This window comes from Grampus griseus (genome assembly GCF_964374135.1).
Source record: "Grampus griseus genome assembly, chromosome: 10".
In the NCBI taxonomy this organism is placed as follows: Eukaryota; Metazoa; Chordata; class Mammalia; order Artiodactyla; family Delphinidae; genus Grampus; species Grampus griseus.
This window is the reverse complement of record NC_139004.1, coordinates 66,967,505-66,983,835: the sequence shown is the minus strand read 5'-3', so window position 1 is coordinate 66,983,835 and position 16,331 is coordinate 66,967,505. Positions and strand designations below refer to the sequence as shown.

Here is a 16,331-nt window from a genome sequence, read left to right as displayed (position 1 = left end):
AACTGAAAGCATTTCCACTAAGATCAGGAACAAGACAAGGTTGCCCACTCTCACAACTCTTATTCAACATAGTTTTGGAAGTTTTAGCCACAGCAATCAGAGAAGAAAAGGAAATAAAAGGAATCCAAATCGGAAAAGAAGAAGTAAAGCTGTCACTGTTTGCAGATGACATGATACTATACATAGAGAACCCTAAAGATGCTACCAGAAAACTACTAGAGCTAATCAATGAATTTGGTAAAGTGGCAGGATACAAAATTAATGCACAGAAATCTCTGGCATTCCTATATACAAATGATGAAAAATCTGAAAGTGAAATCAAGAAAACACTCCCATTTACCATTGCAACAAAAAGAATAAAATATCTAGGAATAAACCTACCTAAGGAGACAAAAGATCTGTATGCAGAAAATTATAAGACACTGATGAAAGAAATTAAAGATGATACAAATAGATGGAGACATATACCATGTTCTTGGATTGGAAGAATCAACATTGTGAAAATGACTCTACTACCCAAAGCAATCTATAGATTCAATGCAATCCCTATCAAACTACCACTGGCATTTTTCACAGAACTAGAACAAAAAATTTTGCAATTTGTATGGAAACACAAAAGACCCCGAATAGCCAAAGCAATCTTGAGAACGAAAGAAGGAACTGGAGGAATCAGGCTCCCAGATTTCAGACTATACTACAAAGCTACAGTTATCAAGACGGTATGGTACTGGCACAAAAACAGAAAGATAGATCAATGGAACAGGATAGAAAGCCCAGAGATAAACCCACGCACATATGGTCACCTTATCTTTGACAAAGGAGGCAGAAATGTACAGTGGAGAAAGGACAGCCTATTCAATAAGTGGTGCTGGGAAAACTGGACAGCTACATGTAAAAGTATGAAATTAGATCACTCCCTAACACCATACACAAAAATAAGCTCAAAATGGATTAAAGACCTAAATGTAAGGCCAGAAACTATCAAACTCTTAGAGGAAAACATAGGCAGAACACTCTATGACATAAATCACAGCAAGGTCCTTTTTGACCCACCTCCTAGAGAAATGGAAATAAAAACAAGAGTAAACAAATGGGACCTAATGAAACTTAAAAGCTTTTGTGCAGCAAAGGAAACCATAAAGAAGACCAAAAGACAACCCTCAGAATGGGAGAAAATATTTGCAAATGAAGCAACTGACAAAGGATTGATCTCCAAAATTTATAAGCAGCTCATGCAGCTTAATAACAAAAAAACAAACAACCCAATCCAAAAATGGGCAGAAGACCTAAATAGACATTTCTCCAAGGAAGATATACAGAGTGCCAACAAACACATGAAAGAATGCTCAACATCACTAATCATGAGAGAAATGCAAATCAAAACTACAATGAGATATCATCTCACACCAATCAGAATGGCCATCATCAAAAAATCTAGAAACAATAAATGCTGGAGAGGGTGTGGAGAAAAGGGAACCCTCTTACACTGTTGGTGGGAATGTAAATTGATACAGCCACTGTGGAGAACAGTATGGAGGTTCCTTAAAAAGCTACAAATAGAACTACCATATGACCCAGCAATCCCACTACTGGGCATATACCCTGAGAAAACCATAATTCAAAAAGAGTCATGTACCAAAATGTTTATTGCAGCTCTATTTACAATAGCCCAGAGATGGAAACAACCTAAGTGTCCATCATCGGATGAATGGATAAAGAAGATGTGGCACATATATACAATGGAATATTACTCAGCCATAAAAAGAGACGAAATTGAGCTATTTGTAATGAGGTGGATAGACCTAGAGTCTGTCATACAGAGTGAAGTAAGTCAGAAAGAGAGAGACAAATACCGTATGCTAACACATATATATGGAATTTAAAAAAAAAAATGTCATGAAAAACCTAGGGTTGAAACAGGAATAAAGACACAGACTTACTAGAGAATGGACTTGAGGCTATGGGGAGGGGGAAGGGTAAACGGTGACAAAGCGATAAAGAGGCATGGACATATATACACTACCAAACGTAAGGTAGATAGCTAGTGGGAAGCAGCCGCATAGCACAGGGAGATCAGCTCGGTGCTTTGTGACCGCCTGGAGGGGTGGGATAGGGAGGGTGGGAGGGAGGGAGACGCAAGCGGGAAGAGATATGGGAATATATGTATATATATAACTGATTCATTTTGTTGTGAAGCTGAAACTAACATATCATTGTAAAGCAATTATACTCCAATAAAGATGTTAAAAAAAAAAAAAAAAAAAACCACGGCTTTTAGAAACCTCTAGGGCTAAATAGATTGGAGACTGAAGCAGTCCCCTCCTTCCCTCAGCCAAAGGTCAGGATCTGCCAAAAGTCCAACGTCACTGTGGGGAAGGAGATCTAAAATGCTATTGTAGGACTTGGTTCTACACTGGGGCCTTGGAAGCAGGTAGAGGTAACTACACAAGTACTAGACAGATGTGCTCAGGGGGAGAAAAGGAAGGGGAAAACAAAATCTCCCACTTCTGAAAACCAAAATTCTAAGATGTCCAAAGTCTTAAAAATAAAATGAAAATGCTTCTCAGGATTTTATAAGTCTGATAAACATTTTAAAATATTTACAATGCTTAGAGAAATCAGTAACTTCCATTTTTAAAAAAAGCAAACATAAATAAAACAAGAGCCAATGGATATGCAAAATAACCAACTAGGAATTTTGCAAATGTAAAATATTGTCAAAATGTCCATCTATGGCTGAATGGAATAATGAAATGTGATATATAGATAGATATAAAATATATAATGGAATATTATTCAATCTTTAAAATGAATGAAAATTCGATACATTTTACAACATGAATGAGCTTTGAAAACACTATGCTAAGTGAAATAAGATAGACACAAAAGGACAAATATTGAATGATTCTACTTATATACAGACAGACAGTAGAACAGAGGTTACCAGGGACTGGGAGAAAGGGGGAATGAAGAGTTACTGCTTAAGGTGTACAGAGTTTCTGTTTGGGACGAGGAAAAAGTTCTGGAGTTGAATATTGATGAAGGTTGCACAACACTGTGAATGTACTTAATGCCACTGAGCTGTACACTTAAAAATGTTTAAAATGCTAAATTTTATGTTACTCATTTAAATGACAAAAAATACTAGCAGTGGGGAAAAAAACCTCAACACAAAGGACACAGGCCAGACAGAACTCAAAAGAAAATCTAGCAAGATGTATAAAAGAGTACTTAAGAGATATGGGGATGAGGTGGAAGAACTCCAACCTAATCCTAACAGAAATCCCAGAAGAAGAGAACGGCAGTGTTAGAGAAAATTGTGATTTTCTTTTCCTTAGCTGTCCTGCATTGTAACTCCCCTTCTATGTTTGAGAAAAACCCTAACATTGAGACAGAGCTGCCTTCCACTATACAAGTGGAAAATGATGGATACTTGACTTCTCAGCCTCCTTATGACTACAGTACAGGCTGATGACCTGGGGTCCATTCACCCCAGACTTAGAAAAGAAAACCAGGGACTTCCCTGGTGGTACAGTGGTTAAGAATCTGCCTGCCAATGCAGGGGACACAGGTTCAATCCCTGGTCTGGGAAGATCTCACATGCCACAGAGCAACTAAGCCCATATGCCACAACTACTGAGCCTGCGCTCCAGAGACTGCAAGCCACAACTACTGAAGCCCGCACGCCATAACTACTGAAACCCACGCGTCTAGAGCCCGTGCTCCACAACAAGAGAAGCCACCGCAATGAGAAGCCCGCACACTGCAACGAAGAGTAGCCCCTGCTTGACACAACTAGAGAAAGCCTGGGTGGAGCAACAAAGACCCAAAGCAGCAAAAAAGAAAAAAAAACCCAATTATCCAAAGCAGCAAAGATTACAAAGAAACCAATGTCTTGGCAGGTACATTCAGTTTCCAGAGGCAGATGTCCTATGGGAGCATCCAGTTTTGAGTTGGTGAGGGGAGGGGAAGAGGCAGAATTAAATACAGAAGTCAGGGTGTATCTCACTGAGAAGATTTAAGAAAAGACCTAAAGAAAGTAACAAAGTTAACCAGGCACAGTATTCAAGCACAGGAAACATCCTGAGCAAAAACCTTAAGGCAGGAACGTACCTGATATGTTTGAATAAAAGCAAGGAAGCCAGTGTAACTGAAGATGACAGAGAAAGAGGGACAGCAGAAGAGGTCACCGGGGTGACAAGAAGCCACATCATAAAACCTTGTAAGCCTTTGTAAGAGCTTAGGTTTTTGCTTTGAGTGACATGCGAACCACTGGAAGGTCTTAAGCACAGATGTAACATGATCTATCTTGTATTTTTAAAAAACCACTCTGGCAGCTATACTGAGAATAAACTGTAGGTGGGCATGGATAGAAGTGGGGAGAGCAGTTAGAAGGCATTGCAGTAACACAGGTAGGAAAGCGTAATCATAGAAAGTTCCTGCTTTTCATTCCATGTCAAGCTGTGACAATTTAGGACATAAGCTTGTCTTTCTCTAAGTTGTCTAATACTGTACAAAGCTATCTGTACAGGACTATCCCATAGTCCTTGAGATGATCACGTCCTTTGCACTGTTCTTTGACAGCAGACTCTCAATAACTCTCCCAATATTTCTTTAGTGGATGCCATTATAGATTCCCTTCTTATTCCCTCTCTCATCTATCCACTTTAAGGCCACAGATCCCCAACCATATGTTGTAAAGGTAACAACAAGGTTCCCAGAACACATGCAACAGAAATCCATAAAATTATAAGCAGAGTCTAACACTATCTTCTCAGCTCCATCCTGGCGGGAAAGTCTGAGGCTAAGTTTAAGGGAAGTTTGAAAAACAGACCAACAATGATGTCAAAGGCAATTTTTTTAAAAAAAGACAAGTATAAAAGGATAACTTGGCCTACATGATCAAAAAGCAAGAGACCTTCTGGGTACTGCTGAGCTACTGTTTCTCCCTTTACCTGTATTCTAAACTAACAGTTAAATAAATCTAGCAGACATAGAATGGATAGATGAGACAATTTGATACTCTGTAATATCTAATTGGAAGGATAATCTCTAGTCAAGAAACCAGGGCTGCAAAAAGCTGAATGCTCACTTTACTGATGCTCTGTGTAAGAGTTCAGAGCAATCTTCTCTTTCATCTTTAGTGTTCAAATAGCCAAAACCCATACTCTAGTTTTTGATCCTGATCATTGCTGAATTACAAGGTCAGTTGAATTTATGGCCTTTTATATATTTTAAGATAAAAATCAGGCTACTGACTTGGAAAAAATGGTAGAGATAGAGACACTGGATAACACAGAAGACCCTAAGTTTCGCTGCTACTAAACCTCCCTTTGCAGCAGAAAAAGACCCTCCTCTACTGTGATGACGGTGTTCTTGCCTTGCTTGAAGACTTTTAGATTGGCTCACCCAAATGAGCTGTCTTGCAGAGCAAGCCAGTTTTCGTTATGCCCTATACCAACTAACCCCAGTGTTCCATGAAATCAATGTTTCCTTTCCTAGCCATCCCAAGATGAATGTGGTGTAAAAGATAGAAGTTATTGGGCTTCCCTGGTGGTGCAGTGGTTGAGAGTCCGCCTGCCGATGCAGGGGACATGGGTTTGTGCCCCGGTCCAGGAAGATCCCACATGCCGCAGAGCAGCTGGGCCCATGAGCCCTGGCTGCTGAGCCTGCGCGTCCAGAGCCTGTGCTCCGCAACGGGAGAGGCCACAACAGTCAGAGGCCCGCGTACTGCAAAAAAAAAAAAAAAAAACACCTTTCCCTGAAAGCCTTCAGGGAGTTCAGGACTTTTAAGCACTTGCTACCTGGACTTCTTGCTTGGCGCCCTGCAATAAATGGTGCACTTTCCTTCATCACAACCCAGAGTTAGCAGACTGGCTTAACTGCATGTGGGCAAGGAGACCAAAGTTTGGTTCAGTAACAGTACCATAACTGTTGAATCAGAACTGGCCAGTAGGGACTTCCCTGGGGGTCCAGTGGATAAGACTCCATGCTCCCAATGCAGGGGGCCTAGGTTCGATCCCTGGTCAGGGAACTAGATCCCACAGGCATGCTGCAACTAAGAGTTCGCATGGTGCAACTAAAGATTCTGCATGCTGCAACTAACGATCCTGCATGCTGCAATTAAAAGATCCAGCACAGCCTAAATAAATAAATAAAACTTTAAAAAAAGAACTGAGTAGCATTGAGTCTCTGATATGGTACCATACACCAAGTGGATTAATTAGCCAACACCGATAGGCAAGTTCATTACAGTGGACTCCACTGATCATGAAAGGGATGGGATTTGAATTTTCTTTCTAGGCCTGCTTTATTTCTGGCAATGGACCTTCCATAGACTACTGAATACCTGATTTGCCATCACATTAATATGTTTAAAACTACAATATGAGGTAGGAACTCACTTTAAAGTAAAAGAAGTAGAATAAGGAATTGATACTCACAGGATTTACTGATATTACTAATTACTTCATCACCCAGAGCACTGGACTGTATAAAGCAACAGAGAGAACTATAAGAGACTTTGTTATGCCACCTTTTTAAAGGTACTATCCACATATTGTGATAACTGCTCTGAACCAGCAACCAATATAGAGTTATGTTTCTCCCACAGGCAGAATACATGGTTCGAAAAAGAAGAGATAGAGATGGAAGGGGCACTTCTCACTCTCAAACATAATGACTCACTTGTAAAATTTTAACTTCTCATCTCTGAGGACTCAGACTCTGCTAATACAGAATTATTATGAAGCATGAATATACCAGATGAGAACATTATTCAATTACAATGAATCTGAGATTACCATGAAGCCATTTCATGTTTAGGTTCTTCCTGCCACTGGGCAAACAAAAAAAAGGCACTTTTGGTATTGGCTGGCATGATTAATTTGTACTAGTCCTCAAGAAGAAACAGGCTTGCTGCTATACAAAAGAAGTGGGGAAAAGTATAGATGCAACCAAAGGGATCCTCAAGGAACATCCTAATACTGCCATGCTCTGTGCTAAAAGTTAATGGAAGACTATAGCATCCTGAAACATACAGAACTACCAAGGGCTCAAATACCATTAGCTGAGGTACTACCTAAAAAGAAGAGATCATGAAATGGGTAGCAAAGATGGGAAGTTATTGATGCAACCTGCAACCAAGTAGAGAAACATGTCTATAACATCTACTATATATTACTCCATGCTGTATCATATATACTTATAAATTTTACTTCATTGATGTCTTCCCTCCTCCTTTGCCCACTTACTTTTTTTTTAACATCTTTATTGGAGTATAATTGCTTTACAATGGTGTGTTACTTTCTGCTTTATAACAAAGTGTATCAGCTATACATATATCCCCATATCTCCTCCCTCTTGCATCTCCCTCCCACCCTCCCTATCCCTCCTCTCTAGGTGGTCACAAAGCACCGAGCTGATCTCCCTGTGCTATGTGGCTGCTTCCCACTAGCTATCTATTTTACATTTGGTAGTGTATATATGTCCATGTCACTCTCTCACTTCGTCCCAGCTTACCCTTACCCTTCCCCGTGCCCTCAAGTCCATTCTCTACATCTGCGTCTTTATTCCTGTCCTGCCCCTAGGTTCTTCAGAACCATTTTTTTTTTTTAGAATCCATATATATGTGTTAGCATACAGTATTTGTTTTCCCCTTTCTGACTTACTTCACTCTGTATGATAGACTCCAGGTCTGTCCACCTCACTACAAATAACTCAATTTCATTTCTTTTTATGGCTGAGTAATATTCCATTGTATATATGTGCCAAATCTTCTTTATTCATTCATCTGTTGATGAACACTTAGGTTGCTTCCATGTCCTGGCTATTGTAAAAAGAGCTGCAATGAACATTGTGGTACATGACTCTTTTTGAATTATGGTTTTCTCAGGGTATATGCCCAGTAGTGGGATTGCTGGGTCGTATGGTAGTTCTATTTTCACTTTTTTAAGGAAACTCCATACTGTTCTCCGTAGTGGCTGTATCAATTTACATTCCCACCAACAATGCAAGAGTGTTCCCTTTTCTCCACACCCTCTCCAGCATTTATTGTTTGTAGATTTTTTGATGATGGCCATTCTGACCAGTATGAGATGATATCTCATTGTAGTTTTGATTTGCATTTCTCTAATGATTAATGATGTTGAGCATTCTTTCATGTGTTTGTTGGCAATCTGTATATCTTCTTTGGAGAAATGTCTATTTAGGTCTTCTGCCCATTTTTGGATTGGGTTATTTGTTTTTTTGATATTGAGCTGCATGAGCTGCTTGTAAATTTTGGAGATTAATCCTCTGTGAGTTGCTTCATTTGCAAATATTTTCTCCAATTCTGAGGGTTGTCTTTTCGTCTTGTTTATGGTTTCCTTCGCTGTGCAGAAGCTTTCAAGTTTCATCACGTCCCATTTGTTTACTTTTGTTTTTATTTCCATTCCTCTAGGAGGTGGGTCAAAAAGGATCTTGCTGTGATTTATGTCAGAGTGTTCTGCCTATGTTTTCCTCTAAGAGTTTGATAGCGTCTGGCCTCACATTTAGGTCTTTAATCCATTTTGAGTTTATTTTTGTGCATGGTGTTAGGGAGTGCTCTAATTTCATTCTTTTACATGTAGCTGTCCACTTTTCCCAGCACCACTTACTGAAGACACTGTCTTTTCTCCATTGTATATTCTTGCCTCCTTTATCAAAAATAAGGTGACCATATGTGCATCACCACCTACTTTTAAAGGGTATAATGATGAGGTTTCATTTACACTACAATCCACATATTATAGAAGAGCAAAAGAGAAACATTATGAAACTATTCTCCATTTCTCTAGAAGGGAAAATATTCTAGATATCATCAATCTGGAAAGACATACTAAGGATAAAACCTTGTGTAATATAGCTAAAGCATTATATGGACGCAATTCTATAATCTCCAATTCTTGTATTAGAAAAGACTAAAAATAAATTCACTAAGAGCCCAACCTAAAAACTGACAAAAATTTTAAATTTTTAAAAAATTTAAAAACCTAGAGATCAACAACAAAAAATAGAAAATGTTATTTATGAAAATTGATAAATACATTAACAAAACAGAAAACAATGATAGACAAGAGTCCGGATCAGCATGTGAAAAGGCTGGTTCTTTGCAAAATCATAACAGATAAACTTCAGAAAGACTGATGATGTGAAAATGAATTTTAAAAAGCACAAAAACAATATCAGTATAAAAGGAGGGACATAACCATAAATGCAGTCAAGATTTTAAAGTATACTAAGAAATACAATAAAAAAACTTTATGACAAAAAATATGAAAATGGAGGGACTTCCCTGGTGGTGCAGCAGTTAAGAATCCGCCTGCCAATGCAGGGGACATGGGTTAGAGCCCTGGTCCGGGAAGATCCCACATGCCATGGAGCAACTAAGCCCATGTGCCACAACTACTGAGCCTATGCTCTAGAGCCTGCAAGCCACAACTACTGAGCCCGCATGCCACAACTACTGAAGCCCATGTGCCTAGAGCCCATGCTCCACAATAAGAGAAGCCACCACAATGAGAAGCCCACGTACTGCAACGAAGAGTAGCCCCTGCTTGTTGCAACTAGAGAATACCCACATGCAGCAACAAAGACCCAATGCAGCCAAAAATAAATGAATTTATAAATATATATATGAATATGAAAATGAGGATGTAAAAATTTCCTGGAAAATATAAGAGAACTGATGTTTTTAAGGTTTCCAATATATAAGATCATGCCATATGCAAAGAGAAACTCTTTTACTTCTTCCTTTCCTATTTGGATGTCTTTTATTTTTTCTTTCTCAACGGCGCTAGCTAGGAATTCCAGTACTGTGTCAAATAGAACTAGAGAGAGTGGCATCCCCTTGTCTTATTCCTAACCATTGAGTATGAGGGTTAGCTATGGGCTTGTTATATATGGCCTTTATTATGGTGAAGCATAGTCTTTTTATACCTAATTTGTTAAGAGTTTTAAATATGAAGGCATGTTGTATTTTGCAAATGCCTTTTCTGCATCTATTGAGAGAGTTATTGGATTCTATCATTCATTCTGTTATGATACATCACACTTATTGATTTGCATATGTTAAACCATCCTTGCATCCCAGGGATAGATCCCACTTGATCATGGTGAATGATTTTAATGTGCTGTTGAATTTGGTTTGCCAGGATTTTGTTGAGGACTCTGCATCTTTGTTCATCAGAGATAATGGCCTATAATTCTTTTCATGTAGTATTCTTGTTTAGCTTTGATATCAGGGTAATACTGGCCTTATAAAATGAGTCTGGGAGTGTTCCCTCCTCTTCAACTTTTTGGAAAAGTTTGAGAAGGACTGGTATTATTTCTTTAAATGTCAAACGGACAGCAATACAATAAAATTTGATGTTGAAAGTGGAGTACTGAAGACATCCAATATTATTGAATTGCTGTATATTTCTCCCTTCAGTTCTGTTAATACTTGCTATCTTTAGGTGCTCTGATGTTGGGTGACATATATTTACAACTGTTTTTTGCTCTTGATGAATTGACCCCTTTATCACTACATATTCACCTTCTTTGTTTGTCCTTATAGTTTTGGACTTAAAATCTATTTTGTCTGATATAAGAAAAGCTGCCATTGACATCTTTTGGCTTCCATTTGCACGGAATATCTTTTTCTATTCCTCCGCTTTGAGCCTATGTTTACCCTTAAAGGTGTAGTGAGTCCCTTATAGGCAGCATATAGGGGGTCTTGTTTTTTATCCACCAGCCACCTTATGTCATTTGAATGGATAATTTATTCCATATACATTTAAAGTAATTATTGACAGGTAATGACTTACTAAAGCCATCTTACTAATCTTCTTCTGGCTCTTCTGTTGTTCCTTTGTTACTTTCTTCCTCTCTTGTTGACTTCCTTTGTGATTTGATGGATTTCTCTGGTGGTATGCTTTGATTCTTTTCTCTTTATCTCCTGTGTTTCTACTATAGGTGTTTGCTTTGTGGTTACAATGAGGCTTACATGAAACACCTTAAAGTTATAACAGTCTATTTAGGCTGATAACTACTTAACATCAATTGCATATAAAAACTCTACACTTTCACTCCCCCCACTACATTTTATGTTTTTGACATCACAATTTACATTTTATACTGTGCATCCATTACAAATTATTATAGCTATCATTATTTTGAATACCTCTGTCGTTTCACATTTATACTAGAGTTAAGTGTTTCACACCCATTACAGTATCAGAGTATTCTGAATTTGACTATATACCTACCTTTACCAGTGTTTTATACTTTCATATGGTTTCATATTATTAACTAGCATCCTTTGATTTCAGCTTGAAGAACACCCTTTAGCATTGTCTGTAAGGCCGATCTAGTAGATCTAATGATTATGAACCCCCACAACTTTTGTTTTTCTAGGAAAGTCTTTATCTCTCCCTCACATCTGAAAGACAACTTTGCCAGGTAAAGTATTCCTGGTATTTTTTCCTTCAGCACTATGAATATAGAACCCCTTCTCTCCTGGCTTGTTAGGCTTCTGCTGTGAAACCGCTGATAGCCTTATGGCTAAAAATACATATTTTAAATGAGTGCTGATTTAATTAAATGGGGGTTTTTTTTGCATCTATTATATTTATGTAATGTACTAAATCTCCTGGGTGCACACAACACAGCCTCTGACATTCTGCCACTCTCCTGATAATGTGAATCTCAAGAGGAGCAACATAAACATGGAAAACAGTGTAAAACTTCAGGAGTAGCATCCTGAAGAGACTGTCCTCTAAGTCTTGCTATCCAGATTCACAGAGCTACTCTAGCTGCTATCCTTTCTGAAAACTAGTACCTTAGCTTTTCATTTAGAGCCTATCTGTTTTACATACTTAATGAAACTGCTCTCAATGTCTGCTAGCCATTGATAAGACAAACCTTGGGGCTATAAAAGATTCCAAGCTGCTGCTGTCCTGAGGTGCTCTCTGAACAGAGAATTCCCATCTTGTAACTGAGTGACATGATCTGGACACATGAGTCTCCTCTCTGCTACCCCTCCCCCCAGAGTTCAAGTACGCTTTTCCCCTTCTGGTTGTGGCCCTGCACTGCTGTCTCTGAAAGGTCTCCTGCTGTGACATATTTCCTTTGCAACTTGTCAGAGCTCTGCCTAAATAAAGCTCATTATGTGCTACTACTATCTCATGGTCGTGTCTTTTATCAGCCCTAAAATCCTCTAGTTTACTACAAATGTATAAGTTTTTCAGTGAAACTGTATAAAAAGTAGCAACAGGGCTTCCCTGGTGGTGCAGTGGTTGAGAGTTCGCCTGCCGATGCAGGGGACACGGGTTCATGCCCCGGTCCGGGAGGATCCCACATGCCGCGGAGCGGCTGGGCCCGTGAGCCATGGCCACTGAGCCTGCGTGTCCGGAGCCTGTGCTCTGCAACGGGAGAGGCCACAGCAGTGAGAGGCCCACGTACCGCAAAAAAAAAAAAAAAAAAAAAAAAAGTAGCAACAATACCTGAATCATTTTAAGAATGAGAAAACCCAGATATCAAGAAACACTTTAAAAGATAACTGAAAATATGAAAAATTTTAAAGTTCCCGTAAAAACATTCCCACAGATGGATTATTCAAGCAATTTCACTCCGTGTCAACCAAATAAAACAAGAAGTACTTCAGTACAAATGGCACAAGTTTTTGAAGAAGCAGATGATATACCCTAGGAAGCACTGAGAGCACAGTTATGCTCCCGAGTATGGCAGGATGCAATGAAGAAGGTACATGATAGAAACACAATGCATGTTCTCTGACTGAGAGGCCCTCAACTCCTGGTTGATATTTGCTAAGGTAGAGCCCCAAGTCCCAGTCCTGCTGATCTAACCAAGCATTGGGAAGATATCCAGGAGAAATTTGACCATTTTAATGCACACCACCACCCATGTAGTATTGCTATCTAAGATGCTTAAGCTGAATCTAACCATGAGGAAACAGACAAATACAAATTGAGGGACATTTTGCAAAACAACTGACCTGGGCACTTCAACAAAGTCAATGCCATGAAAAGAAAAAAGAAAACCAAGGCTGGAGAACTGTTCTAAATTAAAAGAGTTTATGACATGACAATGATAAAATGTAATATTTAATTCTTGATTGGATCCTGGACCACACACCCCCGACCCCCAAAAAACCAACCAAACGAAAACAGCTAGTAAGGACATTCATGGGACAATTAGGGAGACATCTGAATATGGACTATATATTTTATAGTACTATTATATCAATGTTACATTTCCTGAGTGTAATAATTATACTGTGATTATGTTAGAGAATGTACTTTTTCTTAAGATGTATATACTAAAATATTGAGCAGTTCCTGGGTTCCGGTATCCCCAATCTATTATCTTTTGTATTCCCAGACATTAGAGTATAGAATGCTTTAATGCAGTGATTATTCTGGGTTATATCAGTATTTCCTCCTTTTTTTCTTTCACTCTTCAAATATGTGTCTAAAATTCCCTATATTAGATTCTATTTCATAAAGTGACTCATAAGTTTCTCTTTTCCTGACTAAACCCTAACTTACCAGAAGGATACTCTGATGCTAACTCAACCTCTGGTCAAAAACATAATTTCTAGTACCAAAAGCTACATAGTTAGACAGTACCTTAAATTTTATATTTTAAAATGATGAATTTTAAAATAAAAAATCACAATCTAATAATAATACCTATTACTTTTAAAAATAAGACATGACAGTAAAGAATTTTTTTAAATCACCCAAAATCTGAACATGCAAAAACAACAAATGTTAACATTTTGATATATTTACAATTCGTCTCTCCTCTATTCAGAAATTGCTTATGTTTCACAAATTTGTGACCAAACTACATACCCATTTTCTACACTGTCCTTTTATCCTTAGGTATGCCTTTACAGTTTTTTCAATTTCTATTCGCAGAAAGAAAAGATTTTAAAAGTCTCCCTCACTTTCACATACAGAAACAAAATGACAGATTTATCACTAACTCTCATCAAGGACTATTCTCAAAATAGTACATCATTTTTAAAAAACATGCTGCATGCATAATTGTTTTTAAAATTTGTAACAAATTACCTTTCCAGTATACAGGAAAAGAGGTTAAAGTTGTCAGTATTTTAAGATAAAATTATGTCCTCAGAATTATATATGATAAAACAGGTATATTTTTTGCAGGAAAACATGCCAATAACATATTTTATACTATGAACCAAAAAGAAAACAGCCTTCCTCTGCAACCAATAAAAATTATAAATAAATTTAGTAAAGCCAACTACTCACCCCCTATTACTGACAATTGCTTTTTTCAAATGAATGTAATTTGCAGGAAAGATCCCCTGTAAAAGAGAAAAGGTTTTCCATTAGAAAAAGTAATTTGTGATTAACATCTCATATAGACTAAAATAGCAGCCAGATTTCAGCATGGAACTACTCTATCAACAACACAGTACATCTTTTAATGTAGCAACCACTTTACATATTAAGAATACAAAGTTGCACAAACTATATTCAACAGGAACTTCACTGTCATTTGCAATCAGAGTCTATCCTCAGGGAAAAAACAACTGTGATGTTAAGCAACCACCAAAAATCAATTTTCTTTAAGTTTTAGAAATATTCATCAAATCACTCTTAGGATATAGACTTAACGTACAGAGCTTGACATGTATCTACAAAACGACATCATCATCTAACAAACAATTTACAGATTATCCAGCTCTGAGCTAGAGAAAGAATTCTCACATTCTGGGTAACATTTGTATTCACAAGAATAAATCAATCTGGGAGCTTTTATAAATATTTCATCTTTTACTCTTTCCAAACGGTTTCCACTTTGGTATCTGCCATAATTTGATTTCAATTCCTAAAGGATAAAAAATGTATTGTTTTAGAAAACAAATAAGTTTTCCAATCAATGTTTCACTCTTTTTCCTGGTGTATAAAACTCCCTTGAAATAAAACACAGATGGCCTATTTTTTATTTTTTATTTCTTTTGTGTGTGTGTGTGTTAGTTTCTACTTTATAAGAAAGTGAATCAGTTATACATATACATATGTTCCCATATCTCCTCCCTCTTGCATCTCCCTCCCTCCCACCCTCCCTATCCCACCCCTCCAGGTGGTCACAAAGCACAGAGCTGATCTCCCTGTGCTATGCGGCTGCCTCCCACTAGCTATCTATCTTACGCTTGGTAGTGTATATATGTCCATGCCACTCTCTCGCCTCGTCACAGCTTACCCTTCCCCCTCCCCATATACTGAAATCCGTTCTCTAGTAGGTCTGTGTCTTTATTCCTGTCTTACCCCTAGGTTCTCCATGACATTTTTTTTTCTTAAATTCCATATATATGTGTTAGCATACGGTACCTGTCTCTCTTTCTGACTTACTTCACTCTGTATGACAGACTCCAGGTCCAACCACCTCATTACAAATACCTCAATTTCGTTTCTTTTTATGGCTGAGTAATATTCCATTGTATATATGTGCCACATCTTCTTTATCCATTCACCCGATGATGGACACTTAGGTTGTTTCCATCTCCGGGCTATTGTAAATAGAGCCACAAAGAAAATTTTGGTACATGACTCTTTTTGAATTATGGTTTTCTCAGGGTATATACCCAGTAGTGGGATTGCTGGGTCATATGGTAGTTCTATTTGTAGTTTTTTAAGGAACCTCCATACTGTTCTCCATAGTGGCTGTACCAATTCACATTCCCACCAGCAGTGCAAGAGTGTTCCCTTTTCTACATACACTCTCCAGCATTTATTCTTTCTAGATTTTTTGATGATGGCCATTCTGACTGGTGTGAGGTGATATCTCATTGTAGTTTTGATTTGCATTTCTCTAATGACTAATCATGTTGAGCATTCTTTCATGTGTTTGTTGGCAGTCTGTATATCTTTTTTGGAGAAATGTCTATTTAGGTCTTCTGCCCATTTTTGGATTGGGTTGTTTGTTTTTTTGTTATTGAGCTGAATGAGCTGCTTATAAATTTTGGAGATTAATCCTTTGTCCATTGATTCATTTGCAAACATTTTCTCCGATTCTGAGGGTTCTCTTTTGGTCTTGTTTATGGTTTCCTTTGCTGTGCAAAAGCTTTGAAGTTTCATTAGGTCTCATTTGTTTATTTTTGTTTTTATTTCCATTTCTCTAGGAGGTAGGTCAAAAAGGATCTTGCTGTGATTTATGTCATAGAGTGTTCTGCCTATGTTTTCCTCTAAGAGTTTGATCGTTTCTGGCCTTACATTTAGGTCTTTAATCCATTCTGAGCTTATTTTTGTGTATGGTGTTACGGAGTGATCTAA

At 37.9% G+C, this 16,331-nt stretch overlaps 1 protein-coding gene across 1 annotated transcript in view; it reads right to left on the bottom strand.

Moving 5' to 3' along the window:
- The window catches only part of DOCK3 (dedicator of cytokinesis 3), a gene marked incomplete at both ends in the record, with an annotated part of 411,675 nt that overhangs the window by 291,727 nt on the left and 103,617 nt on the right, over positions 1–16,331 (bottom strand). Inside the window, one exon of the mRNA XM_082663217.1 lies at positions 14,304–14,359. Within this exon, the coding sequence (XP_082519343.1) occupies positions 14,304–14,359 (56 nt within the window). The remainder of the gene's footprint in view (positions 1–14,303; positions 14,360–16,331) is intronic.